The 12,359-nt window shown below is 53.5% G+C and overlaps 7 protein-coding genes across 7 annotated transcripts; 4 read left to right on the top strand and 3 right to left on the bottom strand.

Annotated features, from left to right (window-relative positions):
- Positions 1 to 119: 119 nt before the first annotated feature.
- On the bottom strand, positions 120 to 1,427 carry CCOS01_02111 (triose-phosphate transporter; the record flags this gene model as incomplete). The annotated part of the gene is made up of 4 exons (XM_060450303.1): positions 120 to 165; positions 222 to 412; positions 470 to 1,099; positions 1,167 to 1,427. The coding sequence occupies 4 exons, from the start codon at positions 1,425 to 1,427 to the stop codon at positions 120 to 122; spliced, it is 1,128 nt and encodes a 375-aa protein (XP_060318953.1).
- Positions 1,428 to 2,666: 1,239 nt separating this feature from the next.
- Positions 2,667 to 2,870, top strand: CCOS01_02110 (uncharacterized protein; the record flags this gene model as incomplete). The annotated part of the gene is made up of 1 exon (XM_060450302.1): positions 2,667 to 2,870. The coding sequence occupies one exon, from the start codon at positions 2,667 to 2,669 to the stop codon at positions 2,868 to 2,870; it is 204 nt and encodes a 67-aa protein (XP_060318952.1).
- A 29-nt stretch (positions 2,871 to 2,899) lies between these two features.
- Positions 2,900 to 3,141, top strand: CCOS01_02109 (uncharacterized protein; the record flags this gene model as incomplete). The annotated part of the gene is made up of 3 exons (XM_060450301.1): positions 2,900 to 2,918; positions 2,959 to 3,045; positions 3,134 to 3,141. 3 exons carry the CDS (start codon positions 2,900 to 2,902, stop codon positions 3,139 to 3,141), a joined length of 114 nt encoding a protein of 37 aa, XP_060318951.1.
- A 920-nt stretch (positions 3,142 to 4,061) lies between these two features.
- CCOS01_02108 (uncharacterized protein) lies at positions 4,062 to 4,785 on the bottom strand (the record flags this gene model as incomplete). Its single annotated transcript, XM_060450300.1, has 2 exons — positions 4,062 to 4,380; positions 4,454 to 4,785. The coding sequence occupies 2 exons, from the start codon at positions 4,783 to 4,785 to the stop codon at positions 4,062 to 4,064; spliced, it is 651 nt and encodes a 216-aa protein (XP_060318950.1).
- Positions 4,786 to 6,308: 1,523 nt separating this feature from the next.
- On the top strand, positions 6,309 to 7,015 carry CCOS01_02107 (uncharacterized protein; the record flags this gene model as incomplete). The annotated part of the gene is made up of 2 exons (XM_060450299.1): positions 6,309 to 6,449; positions 6,752 to 7,015. The coding sequence occupies 2 exons, from the start codon at positions 6,309 to 6,311 to the stop codon at positions 7,013 to 7,015; spliced, it is 405 nt and encodes a 134-aa protein (XP_060318949.1).
- Positions 7,016 to 7,651: 636 nt separating this feature from the next.
- CCOS01_02106 (dTDP-glucose 4,6-dehydratase) lies at positions 7,652 to 9,206 on the top strand (the record flags this gene model as incomplete). The annotated part of the gene is made up of 4 exons (XM_060450298.1): positions 7,652 to 7,790; positions 7,855 to 7,990; positions 8,046 to 8,581; positions 8,638 to 9,206. Coding segments are annotated over 4 exons (1,380 nt in total), but the record flags the coding sequence as incomplete, so codon positions are not given.
- Positions 9,207 to 11,115: 1,909 nt separating this feature from the next.
- On the bottom strand, positions 11,116 to 11,784 carry CCOS01_02105 (uncharacterized protein; the record flags this gene model as incomplete). Its single annotated transcript, XM_060450297.1, has 1 exon — positions 11,116 to 11,784. A coding segment is annotated over one exon (669 nt), but the record flags the coding sequence as incomplete, so codon positions are not given.
- Between the last annotated feature and the right edge of the window lie 575 nt (positions 11,785 to 12,359).

Genomic DNA, 12,359 nt, shown 5'->3' with positions numbered 1-12,359 from the left:
CTCAATCTACTCAACGCCATCTTGATTCCCATGATCACCATGCTGCCAAAAAAGAAAGGAAAAACCGTTTCCGAAATGTTATAAAGTCAACGTAGAGCCTCAGCCAATGTGACCATGGCCTACTTGCGCTGGTTGCGCTGGTGCTGAAGCATGACGACAGAGTAGCTGCGTGAATCGTTAGTTTAGTGTTCATATGCAGAGAGGCTCTGTTCACAACTTACGCAACAATGCCGCCAATGGCAACAAAGACACCAAGAACCGACTTGTCGCCAATGGCTCTGCCTGACACCATCCAGCCAAGAGCAACAATGGTGCAGGTCTTGAGGTGACCAACAACAGTGCTGGACACAGGACCGGTCTGGGCGATGATGAAGAATTGGGATATGTTGATGAGCGAGGCAAACGCGCCAGACTATATGTTGCCGGTTAGCAACAGTGAATCAAGGTACTCAAGACAGAGGAAACCTACCATGCCAATCATGATCCAGCGGTTGCCAGGAACATTGACCCAGTCGGGGAAGGTGTCAACAAAGGGAATGACGTAGAGAAGCATGAAGGAGGCGATGGGAGCCTGGTTGTAAAGCAGCTGCATGCTGGACATCTGGAGCTTACGGTGGTAGCTGGCGATCCAGACGGTGTAGAGAGACGAGGCAAAAATGCCAGAAAAGGCAAAGACGACACCCAGGGTAGAGGTGGTCTTGACCTTATCGTCCTTGGTAGGCAGAGAGTCGTAGTAAGAGACCATGCCGACTCCGAGGCAAGCCGGGATGAGCGCCATTATCGCATTCCTGGGCAGTGTCGCCTTATAGAGCACATAGTTCATGAGCGCGACGGTCGGCGTCAGCAGGATCCGGGCAATCTGGTAAAAAGTCACGGAAGAGAAGGCCAGGGAGAGATTCGGCAGGATGACGTTGAGGCACATGGCCACGGAAAGCGGCAGCAAGTCCCGGATGGCGGCACGGCGCGGAGTAAAGTAAGCGAAGGTAGGCCGGGAAAGGACGAACAGCGTGCCGAAAGTGACCAAGAAGTGGAAACTCGCAAAGGTGAGCTGGCAGAGCTTCCATTGAGGGTCGGAGAAGATGGCCTTGTTGGTGAAGACCTGGGTAAGGTATTGTCAGCATATTTTCGCATCCCTGGGGAATCGCAGGTTTCGGTGGTATACTCACGATTCCAATCGTCGCCAAGGTGTTGACGGTCATCCAGATAATGGCAGAAGTCATGCCAGACTTCTGGGGCTCCTCCTTCTCATTGGTCTTGGGCAAGAGCTTCTCGTCCTCCTCGGTGCCCAGCTCTTCATCATCGTGCGACTTGAGGTTCTGAACGCTGTCCTCCATCGGGTCCAACTTGGTTAGCTCGTGGAGAGTCGCGGCGTCGGTGGAAGACGAGGCGAAAGAGCCCGCTCGCTCGGTGCGGTAGTCGTCAGTCATGGTGGGCAACGACGAGAGATGGCGAGACGAGGTAATTGGTGTGGAAGGAAAAGAAAAGCAGACAAGCTGAGTGAGTGAGTGAGATTCGAGTCCACGGTAATGAGCGGGAGCAAAAGGAAAAAAGGGCGGGCAGTCGGCGAGGCGGTGCGTGAATTCAGGCGAGGGCCGGTGCTGATGGATTGAGATCGTCGCCAGGTAAGGGCTTTGGGGTCCTATTTCAGTGTACCATGGGAAGTCGGGTTGCACAAGGGAGTGTCGAGAGTGCAAAGTCGTCGGTTCGTTGGAATGCTTTAAAGGGAGACGTCTCGTCTGGTAGAATTCCGAAGGGCAACCGCGGAATTGAAGGGAAAGGGAGTAAAGTAGACAGACGGGTGCAAATATAACGAAAGTCGTATGGAAGGTCCGAGGCGGCGGCGTCCCAAAGTAAGTACGTCGTTCTTGCCCGCCTGGTCTGCCAGTTTTGGGGTCTCGTTCTTTCTCTTTTGCGTCAGACTCAGGGCAAAAAAGGCTGGCGGGGGTCTTGGTGGTGGTAGTACGGGCAAAGTACGAGACTACCTAGGAGGTTCCTTCCCTAGTCGTAGCTACTAATAGTTACTAGGCAGTGACCAGCACCTACCCCGGGCTGAAAGCAGAGAGAGCAAGAGCAAAAGCAGGGATGAGGGATGAGGGATGAGAAGGAAGGAGGGAGACGTAAGGAAAGGGCAGGGGAAGGTGCGGGCCCCACGACCCCGTACCGGGACTTGCGACGTGCGATTTGCGACTTCCACGTCCATCACACACATTGATGATGATTCTGGCACTCCCGTTGCTGTGTCGCGGCGCACACTCTCTCAACTTACCCACACAGACTTGCGCACCGCTGACAAGACTGCATAGCAACAATGTCTGCATTCCGAAAGCTTGGCACACGCTTAACCATCGTGACGAGAACCAGCTAGTTAAGCTATGGCTGCATTGCTCTCTTCTCTCTCGATCCGGCGGCATGGACCATAAAGTAGCCAGCCATCCCATCTGAACAAACAAGACGAGGCCAAACCCTGCTCTGCCACCCCGCCATCGCTGCCGCCGCCCTTCCTTCCCTGGGAGAACGCCCAGTACAAGGCTGCAAGCCATTTGGACCATGGTCCGTTTCCCTGGACTCGGGTTTAGGGGGGCATCGAGTCCTGTATCCTACGGATACAAGCACCAAGGTCTTGAACGTCCTTACACCAAGACATAGAAAAACACCTGCAGATCGAGATGGCTGCATCAAAAGCCACCAATCCAACCGGACGCAAGCCCACGGGTTCCTTGAACTGGACGGGAGCTGTTTTCTGGAGACCGCCTTTCTTTTCTGGTCTGTCTCTCTCTAACTTTCTCTGCCTGCCTGCCTGCCTGCCTGCCTGCCTCGCCCTCATCTGCCACGGTGGCTTTCCTTCTCTTCCCCAAAACAGAGTCTTGTAGCGCACATTGTGTAGTATCCGTACGAGTACATGTTGTGGTCCACACCACGTAAGTTAGCGCCAAGCCACTAATACTTCGTAAGCTTCAGCCCCGCTCAAGATCCAATTAGACCCGACTCGACAATCTGCAAGTCTCTCTTCACCCGTCGTACCCGTCACATCTGCAACACCACAGCATGGCACCAAACCCGCCGTATGCAGCACACTCGCGCTCGATCTCGACGTTAGCTTCGCTCCAGTCGGGTCCCGTCGTCAGTGTTCTTGACACCTAGGGCAAATCAGAACACGAGATCTTACTGTTCTTCGCCCGGCGATCGCTCGTTGCATCTGGTGCCGATGCTTCGAGCAAGAACGAACGCAGCCTCATATTCTGCATCAAGTCGTTTGATCAAGCAGGTCGACAAGCCATCCTCCGCGAGCAGCTCAAGAAGTAACGGACAGCCCGATATGCGCCCAACTCTCTCCGACAGCCGCCCCAACTTTGTCTAATTGTCTGCACTCTCGCTCTCGCCGGCATCCCAGCGTGAACTTTCTGTGATCCGATCCAATTCGCACACGCGTCACCGTGTGGACCGTGGGCAATGGCCTTGACACAGAGAGGGTTTCGACGGAGCTTCCCCTGGGATGGCGGCTGCTCTTGAGGGACACACGGCGCTGTTCCCATGGTTGCGCCGGTTCGCTCGGTTCCTTCTGGGTCGTCTTGCTCCATCGACTTGAACCAATTGTCCAGCTGTCAAAAATTCTCGCGGATAGAGTTTAGTAGAACAATTAACGCCTAGATTGGAAAGTTTACTCCCTGAGACATTAGAGTCACAGTACGAACCTCCGCCAATGCTGCCAAGTGGCCTACTTCCAGCCTCGCTCCTTGTCGCCAATATCTCTCGACGTCTGAAGGAATGCACCATGTCTTGGCCGCTGTCGCAGCTCATTCCAGCGGTCCTTCAGCATGAACAGCATACAATGTGCCGCAACGCAACGGCATCTTCTGCCGTTCGTCTGTCGGATTACTCCACCGTTTCCCGCAAATTCTGGCGCGGCCAACCGTTGACGAGACTCTGAAATGTCTAGGACATGGGGGGTTTGAAACGAGCCGACAGCAAGTCATGTGTTTTGGCTGGGCAGCAGCGTGCAGTTACTGCAGTGCCTGGCATCTGTCGCTGGAAATGCCGTCCATGGTCCTGATCCATGATCGTCACTGCCCCTGCGCCAATCTCATCTGAAGACGCAAGCATGCAAGTCGAGTCCGCACAGCCGGGAGGAACGGGGGTTCCATGGTCTTGCCGGCTCCCTTGGACGCCAAAATTAGTTGGCCTTGTACGGCGTAGGCCGCTCGCTTGACTTGGGGGCCATCTGTCGTCGGCTCATCTTGCTCAACATCCCTCGCGATGAACATGTCAGCGATTGCGTGGAATCTGGCTACCGTCCACTCCATGCCAGTCTGGTGTTGACTACTATTGTCTCCTCCCTCCGATAAGTCATCCTCGAGCGTTTCAGCATTCCCCAGAGAGACCCTGAGGCAATGTGGTCTACCATGGTGCTTTGGTCGATTCGTGGCATGAGGGGGAGGATGGGAAAGATGAGCACCACATTCTTGCGCGTCTGCCACCCCACATGGCCCATTGCAAGCCACCAGGGACGCGCGCCCGGCCTCCCCAGCATCGACGGCGCCCGCTGGCGCCGGAGCTGGTGTTGCCTTTGCCCATCACGGCTCCACGTTCGAGGAGCCGGGCGAGTGGGAGAAGCCGGCTTAGCACGCTCCGCTGTCGCCATCGTCCGTCAGCCAATGGAGCATCATGAGCCGGAGACACATTCGTCAGTCTATCCGTGAACGTCGGCCCTAGAGTGGCTCGTATCGGATGTTTACAGCATTGGATGACTGCATCTGTGGCGTCCGTCACGGGCCGGTTCACGAGCATGTTTCTCGCTGTCGTGTTTACTCGCAAACTAACTCGAAGCTCCTCGACTCTCACTGGAAGGTGTGGCCGGGGACGGAGCTCGATGAGCAGACAGCTGCATCTAGGTCTTGGCGGTGTGATGGAGTCAAAGTGTAAGTACTTGGAGCCAGGGTTGCAAAAGGTGCGAAATCGTTCTACTGTGTAGACCTTACTGAACGTGGGCATGTTGGACATTCCAGCGCTTCTTAGCCCCTGACATTCTTTTTATTGTTTATTTGCCCCTGCTACCCCTGCTTTCTCCCTGATGAACGAAAAGAGCCCAAAGTATCACGGAGGTAAGGAGGCCAAGAAAGTGATGAAGAGATTGGTTGCGAGCCCCATCCCTCCAGGCACAGAAGCAAGAACAGCGTATTGTCAGACAATAGGCTGAAAAGGAACTAGCGGCCGGTCTGGAGGCGTTTGTGGAATGGTCCCCCGCCCACAGCGGCCACGGCTGAGAAGCCAGCTGAGACTGGGACGGGCTGGGAATCTCAGGGCACTGGTCTATCTGTGGCTAGTTGACAAACTATTCAGTCTCGACGCCTCGTGGTCGGCCGTGCCGCCATGATACCCGTGGAAAGCGGTGTCTTGGACGTACGTAGTCGCTCTCCCTAGTTTCCATTAGCTTGCGCGGAAAGAAGGGGTCCCATTCCATTGGGAAGTCTCGTTTAAATTGGGGTTGCATCTGTCAAGTTGCTGCACGGCATCTCATGAAAAGAGCGGCTCCGGCTGGGTATGGATTGGGTTTTTGGGAAGGAAAGGTGTTGGGAAGGGAAGCAGAGGGTAAGGGTATGGGTACCGAGAAAGTACCTGTCGCCTTGGACGTCAGAAAGCAAATACGTACCGTTACTTGTCCGGTTCAACTCGCTGCCAATCGGCTCTCGAGTCTTGATGCCTTTCCGTACGTATCCCATCATCACATGATCCGTCAACTCCCTATAGTGAGTGTATTATGTAAGGCACATCCCCCGGTGATCGATGCTCGAAATCGCCCGTTCTGACACGTCTAGATACGCCGTTCAAAATACAAGCTTTTGCCGGCCGGGTGTCTGCAAGCTCCGGACAAAACTGCGCCGTGTGCGTACTGCCGGGAGACTGGAGCTGTATTTTATTTTTGGGACATCGCGAGGGGCCGCGGCGGGAGAGCCTGAGAAAGTTGTCGTGGACGCAGCCTGTGCCTGGATGCCATGCCAGGGTTCCCTTGGAAAGTCCCCGGTTCGCACTAATCACGCAGGTGCTCGAGGAAAAAGCAAGCACATATACCTCGCTGTTCGCATAGGTAGTACCTAGGTAAGCTGCTGCGATAGTCAGAGGCAGTGGCTGACGTATAATACTGAGGAATCGAGAGTGATGGAAGAGATTGAGAGTACGGGTGCAAAGTACAGATACTTTGAAAACACAGGCAAGCGTCATGTTTCAAGATGTTGCTTCCCAGCCAAGACCCTCTTGGTGTCCACCCCCACCATCCACCTCTCTCAGTCTCGCTCCTCCGTACCACATTACGGATGTCACAACTATTATTTGCGATCCCATTCTCATCGCACTTGTTATACTGCACTTGTCTAGTACCTAAGTACGGTCAAACTGTTCCTTTCCCACCAGTTACCGCAGCACCTGCTTCGAGGGCAGCAGGCCGGCAGCAGCAAGTAGCCATCGCACCATCCACTTTCTCCCACACCGGGCTAGATCGGCATCCATGAGATTGCCCCCAAAACATCAGCCAAGCACCCACACTCAATCGGAGCGACGACCGTGGCTGCAGTCGTAATCGCAAGGAAGCCACATCCACAGCTGCTAACCAAAATCTGAGTGAGATAGAGAGAGAGAGAGAACCCAGCTAGTTAGCTGACCTACCTACATGTCCCGTTGTACTCTATACATGATCCAAGCTACTCTGATCCCGCTGCGTACGAATAACCTGAATCCATCTCTCAAGTCTCTTAATTAGAGACGGAGAGACGTCAAGAGACACGTTGCCAAGTACTCGCCGCAGCTCGGACCGGTACTTGATTCTATCCTGGAGCTACAGATACCCGCCCTGTACCTGGTCGTCTATGCTCGTTCCCCAGTCGAGCTTACGCCAATCATCTCGGCCCTTGCTGATCTGCTGTCCACCGACCGCCTCAACTTGGGATGCCTCTTACAGCCTACGCACACCATCTCATTTGAACGCCTACGACGGTTCCATATGCACCTTGCCGAAGCTATCTGAACTCTGGCTGTCACTCTGCCACAGACTTTTTAAAGGTGGCAGGTATCCAGTTCTCGCCCTCCAGACCTCCGTGCCACTGCTCATCTCAGCCTACTGCATCCATCATCTCGTGAGACGGAACAACAAGCGACTAACCACAAAAAAATTGGGCTGACAGAACTCCTTGAATTCTCTCTCTCCCTCATACCTATCACCGCCGGTCCTGCCCACTCACTTGCTCCTGCCAATATTTCTCACTACTAGCTACTACCACTACTTTTTCGCGCTGTCAATACGACTGATTCGCCATAGCCACTCCGCTTGGCTCTCACTAACGAACCATCCATCCTTCAACCACCGCGGACCACGTTCGGCCTCCCTTGCCTCAGTTGCGCGCGACTCGGGGTGGTGTGAGTGAGACAGAACAGGGCACAGATCGCCAATGGCCTCGATTTAGACGTGATAGGGATATCCCATATCTGAGGTAAGATTAATTGCCCGACATGAGCGTGTCTTGCGTGTGGGCATCCAGCTAAACTCACTTTTAGGGCCACATACTCTCTCCCTTGAAAGCCCAGCTGGCTTTCCCTACTTGTACTTCAACCTCGCACAAGCCTGACTCGCAATCGAACCCGAACCTTAAACTCTCTTCGAGCTCCCGACACCGACCAGTCCGCACGACTTTCCTCAACCTCTCTCACACGCACACAACCAAACGACACGCCAATTTACAACAGAGATACCGTTCCGACCGTCGAAATGACTCAACTCAACGGCCAGAACCGCGCGCCGAGCAGTACGTTGGAAATCGTCCTTATCAACCCTTATCACCATCCGTGGTTGCTAACCCTCAATCCAAGCCTACAGCAATGGTCACGGCAAGTTCTTCCAGGATGGAGGTATTTGGAAGGAGGCGCCCTTGCTCAAGGGTACCACCAAGTTTGAGCCTCTTCCCGATGTCAAGAACATCATGATTACCGGCGGCGCAGGCTTCATGTAAGTCGCGGTCTTGGCACTGCGGTTGGACCGCAAGCTAACAAAATACCTCAAGCGCATGCTGGCTCGTCCGTCATCTCACTCTCACTTACCCCGACGCATACAACATCATCTCATTCGACAAGCTGGATTACTGCTCATCACTGAACAACACTCGGGTTCTGAATGAGAAGTCAAACTTCACCTTTGTCCACGGCGACATCACCAACCCCACAGAAGTCCTTCACTGCCTGAAGCGGTACAACATTGATACCGTCTTCCACTTTGCCGCCCAATCACACGTCGATTTGAGTTTCGGTAACTCATATGGATTCACTCACACCAACGTGTACGGCACCCACGTTCTGCTTGAGAGCGCCAAGAGCGTCAACATCAAGCGCTTCATTCACATCTCTACTGATGAGGTCTATGGCGAGGTGAACGATGACGATGACGACCTCCTCGAGACCAGCATCCTCGCACCCACGAACCCTTATGCTGCCTCCAAGGCTGCCGCCGAGATGCTTGTCCAGTCCTACCAGAAGAGCTTCAAGCTCCCCGTTATCATCGTGCGCAGTAACAACGTTTACGGACCGCACCAGTTCCCCGAGAGTATGTCATCAAAATACTTGAATACCTATCGAATGATAGCTGACCAACTCGCTCAGAAATTATTCCCAAGTTCAGTTGTTTGCTGAACAGAGGCCAGCCCGTCGTCCTCCACGGCGACGGAAGCCCCACCCGTCGCTACCTGTTTGCTGGCGACGCGGCCGATGCATTTGACACCATCCTCCACAAGGGCCAGATGGGTCAAATCTACAACGTCGGATCCTACGACGAGATCTCCAACATTGACCTCTGCAGCCATCTCCTCAAGGAGATGAAGATCCCCTTCTCTACGACGGACGAGTTCAAGAAGTGGGTTAAGTACACACACGACCGTCCCTTCAACGACCACCGCTATGCCGTCGACGGCACCAAGCTGCGCCAGCTCGGCTGGGACCAGAAGACGAGCTTCGCCGACGGCCTGCGTATCACTGTCAACTGGTACCGCCAGTTCGGCGAGGAGTGGTGGGGTGACATCACCTCCGTTCTCACGCCTTTCCCTGTCGTCCAGGGACTGGATGTCTCTGCAGATCAGGAGCCCGTGGCCGACTCACCGCCTACTCCCGAGTCGAAGAAGAGAAAGGTGATTGATGGTGTCAACGGCACCAACGGCCACTCTGTTAGAGCATAGAACATACGCTCATGAGTGGACGAGTGATTGGGAGGGAAGGAGAGGGGGAATGAACGAGAGACATGAAAATTGACATGAGGAAGGGTGTGCTCCTTCAATTGTTACGATGTAAATCCTTTTAGAGACGTGCAACACGGTCTGGCGTATGGCCAAAGAAAGCTTGGCAAGTTTGCAGAACACACAACACAACAAACACAACACATTTTTCTGGCTCCGGTTTATGGCGGGGGCGTAAAAGGCACACAGTATGGCGGTTCAATCATAGAGAGAACATATGGTCGATGGTCGGCAAATCGAAGCTTTTTTCCAAAAGTCAAGTCCATATTTGATATGCATATGTGATGTGTTGGCCCGATAGCCTTTGTGAGACTTCTTTGATATTGTGTATGATGACGGGCGACTGTTGCCCAGGTAGAGTAGAAGGCCAAGACAACCTATGAAAGTGAGGAAAGGCGTTGCGTTATAGCTCAAAGAGCAATGATCAGGTTATTCGTATCGTTGAGCCCACGTGCAGTTTCTTCTGCTTCTATCCTTTGTCATCTGCATGTTATGCAATGAAGTATGTAATGAACTCTTACAGTCATCGTCATCCATTCATAGAATGAAGTTGGTCCCCCCCCCCCTCTTCTCATGACAACATGTGGGCCAAGGTGTAAGCGAGAGAGGGGGCGGCGGTGGTGGCATGCAGGTTCACACGTTTGATGTTGGTTCTTGTTGGAGAGTGAACCATCTCTTTGGGTTCTTTACTTTGGTGCCGAGGCAAGGGGAGGCAACCGGAACAACAGGCATATTGACCTGGTCTAGGGGTATCGTTATTCTGGAATACAGAAGCTCAGATGATGATCGTCTCGAATTCTTTCAATGGGATAGACAGGCAGACTGGCTACATTGCATGGTCTGAGGAGGGGGGTTTTCCCACGTGTGGTGATGGCTGTGAAGCTCGTGAGCCGCGCCTCTCGGAGACTTTTGGCGACATTCGGCTGTGGATGGTCATATTCCTTTTTTTTTTTTTTTTTTTGGTATTCCTTCTTTGCTCGTGATCCTTCGCATTAGGGGAGGGAAGGAGGGGGCTGGACCACGTGTTTTTCATTCTCTCTTTCTGACATGCAGATGCAGGGGGATTTGTTGCTGGGTTCCTTTGATTGTTTTTAGGGTATTCGAAACTTGAGCAAACCAGCCTAGTGGCCCGGGAAGTTATCCTTCTTTCTCCCATTTCCACATGCTTCTTGTTACTGCTGTTCTTATTATTCCCCCCCCCCTTTCTTTCTTAGGTCCTGATGTCACTGTTAGATGGTCAATGGACCATCTGTACGGACAGAGTGGTCGAGAGACACAAGGGAAAAGGTCTCGACCCCTATGAACGGTACGATTACTCCGCTCTCCCCTCTCTTCTCCTCTTGGGAGGTCGTCAAGGGAAGGAGGGCAAGGCAAGGTAAGGTACCGCGCGAATGGTTCGAGATGGATTTACACCCCGGTCATTCAACTTTGGTTGGTTCGGGATCGGCCTTCTCGGAGGCGGAGGGATTCAAACTTGTTCTCTTTGAATTCGAGGTACGGATGGATACCTACCTGCTCCATGAGGTTTGTGTAACCTACCTAGATTGGCAGGATTGGTGATGCCGTGCAGCAGTAGTAGATAGCTCACCTCTCCTTCTTGCGTTGTTCCGGCTTGCTGCTGGTGCCACCGGTGCATATTGAAATACCTATCTAGCTACGAGCGATAACCATCGGGCTCTTGTCCATCTCCGGACCCCACCTTGTACGGACTTGTTCAATTTTATCGAAGGAGGGGAATTGATGTCCCATCTGGGATTCGGTTGGAACATGATGGGCTGGTGGGCTGAAGGTTGGAGCGAACGTCAAGTACATAGCAAGGTGCAGGAAAGTCACGGCCGAGGAATAGCCCTCCTTATCGCACAGGTTGGAGCCTGGATAAGAGCTGGTCAGTACATTTCCCGCTTTCTTGGTGGATAATTCTCGTAGATAGATAATGATCCTGTAAAACTGCTAGACAACGGTCCTTGAGGCTTGATTCGCGTGAACCGCTTGACCCCCTCTCTCTCTTCTCTCTTTTCTTCCCTTTGGGTTCCCATCCTGTTCCCCCTTGGACGTGCTTGAGCTTCTGGGTAAGGGCAACATTAGGTGTGGTGTGGGCGGGGGCCCCGGGGGAGGGAGACGACCTACCTTGATCCACAACGACCCGGACCCATTCATCCCCGAGACCCGGGCCAACCAGAGGTGGCAGCGAGAGACCTGGGAGGGAAAGACAGAGCCCCCGAGGCGCGGTTGTGGGCTCTGAAGTTGTGGTTCGGTGGGGTCTAAGCCCAAGTCTCCAAGGTTCCAACGGCGGGGGCCACGGAGAGGGGGGGCTGTCCCTCATCCTTGGGCCTGGGAGTCCTTGAACGCACCGCGGCGATGGAGAGTTCTGAACGAGTGCCTGTGCGTGGGTTTTCCCTTTTCTTTGAGCCCAGACTTCCGTCCCATGCTGTTGGGAACAATATCGCGGGTGGGAGCCGGAATTGGGGTAAAGGATGCGCAGAAGGGTTTGGTATGCTTTGCTTACCAATGGCGAGGAGGAAGTAGCATGTATCGTTCTCTCAGAGGTCAAGAAATGAAGTGATGCCAAGGTAGGCAGTGGAGGGTATATTGCAGCTTGCCTGCAGCCTCCGTCTACTACCTCAAGTGCTTAGGTGCAGTAAGGTGCTGACTGCCCGTACCGGCGGTTCCCTGAAATCGTACCAGTCCTCGTTTCTGGACTTCATTCTAGATGAGGGGAAGAAAACGAAGGAGGCAGATGGTCCATCATAATTTGGTCGACTCCTCGAGCATAGCAGGCAGCCCTATTTATCCAATCTGTGAGCCGCTGGGAATCTCAGTTGGTTGCAAGTACAATCCTTACGTGCCCAGTGTTTCTTCACGACTACAATGTGTACCCTGATGTAGCACACTGACCTTGCATATCCAGCGTACCAATGCAAAGAGCTTGGTGGCTCGAATGTACGAATGAAATCTCATGTCTTTCGCGTCCTGCATACTGCGTAGGAGTACGTAGGCGTAGAAGCGTACTAGAATTGGAGCAAGAGGTCCAGACGCAACGAAATGATACCTTACCTCGAGCCCGCACCACCATCTCTGGGTCCATTAAGATGCCGT

Source organism: Colletotrichum costaricense (assembly GCF_030867565.1).
Source record: "Colletotrichum costaricense strain IMI 309622 chromosome Unknown Scaffold_2.1, whole genome shotgun sequence".
Lineage (NCBI taxonomy): Eukaryota > Fungi > Ascomycota > Sordariomycetes > Glomerellales > Glomerellaceae > Colletotrichum > Colletotrichum costaricense.
This window is presented reverse-complemented; position numbering and strand designations above follow the sequence as displayed.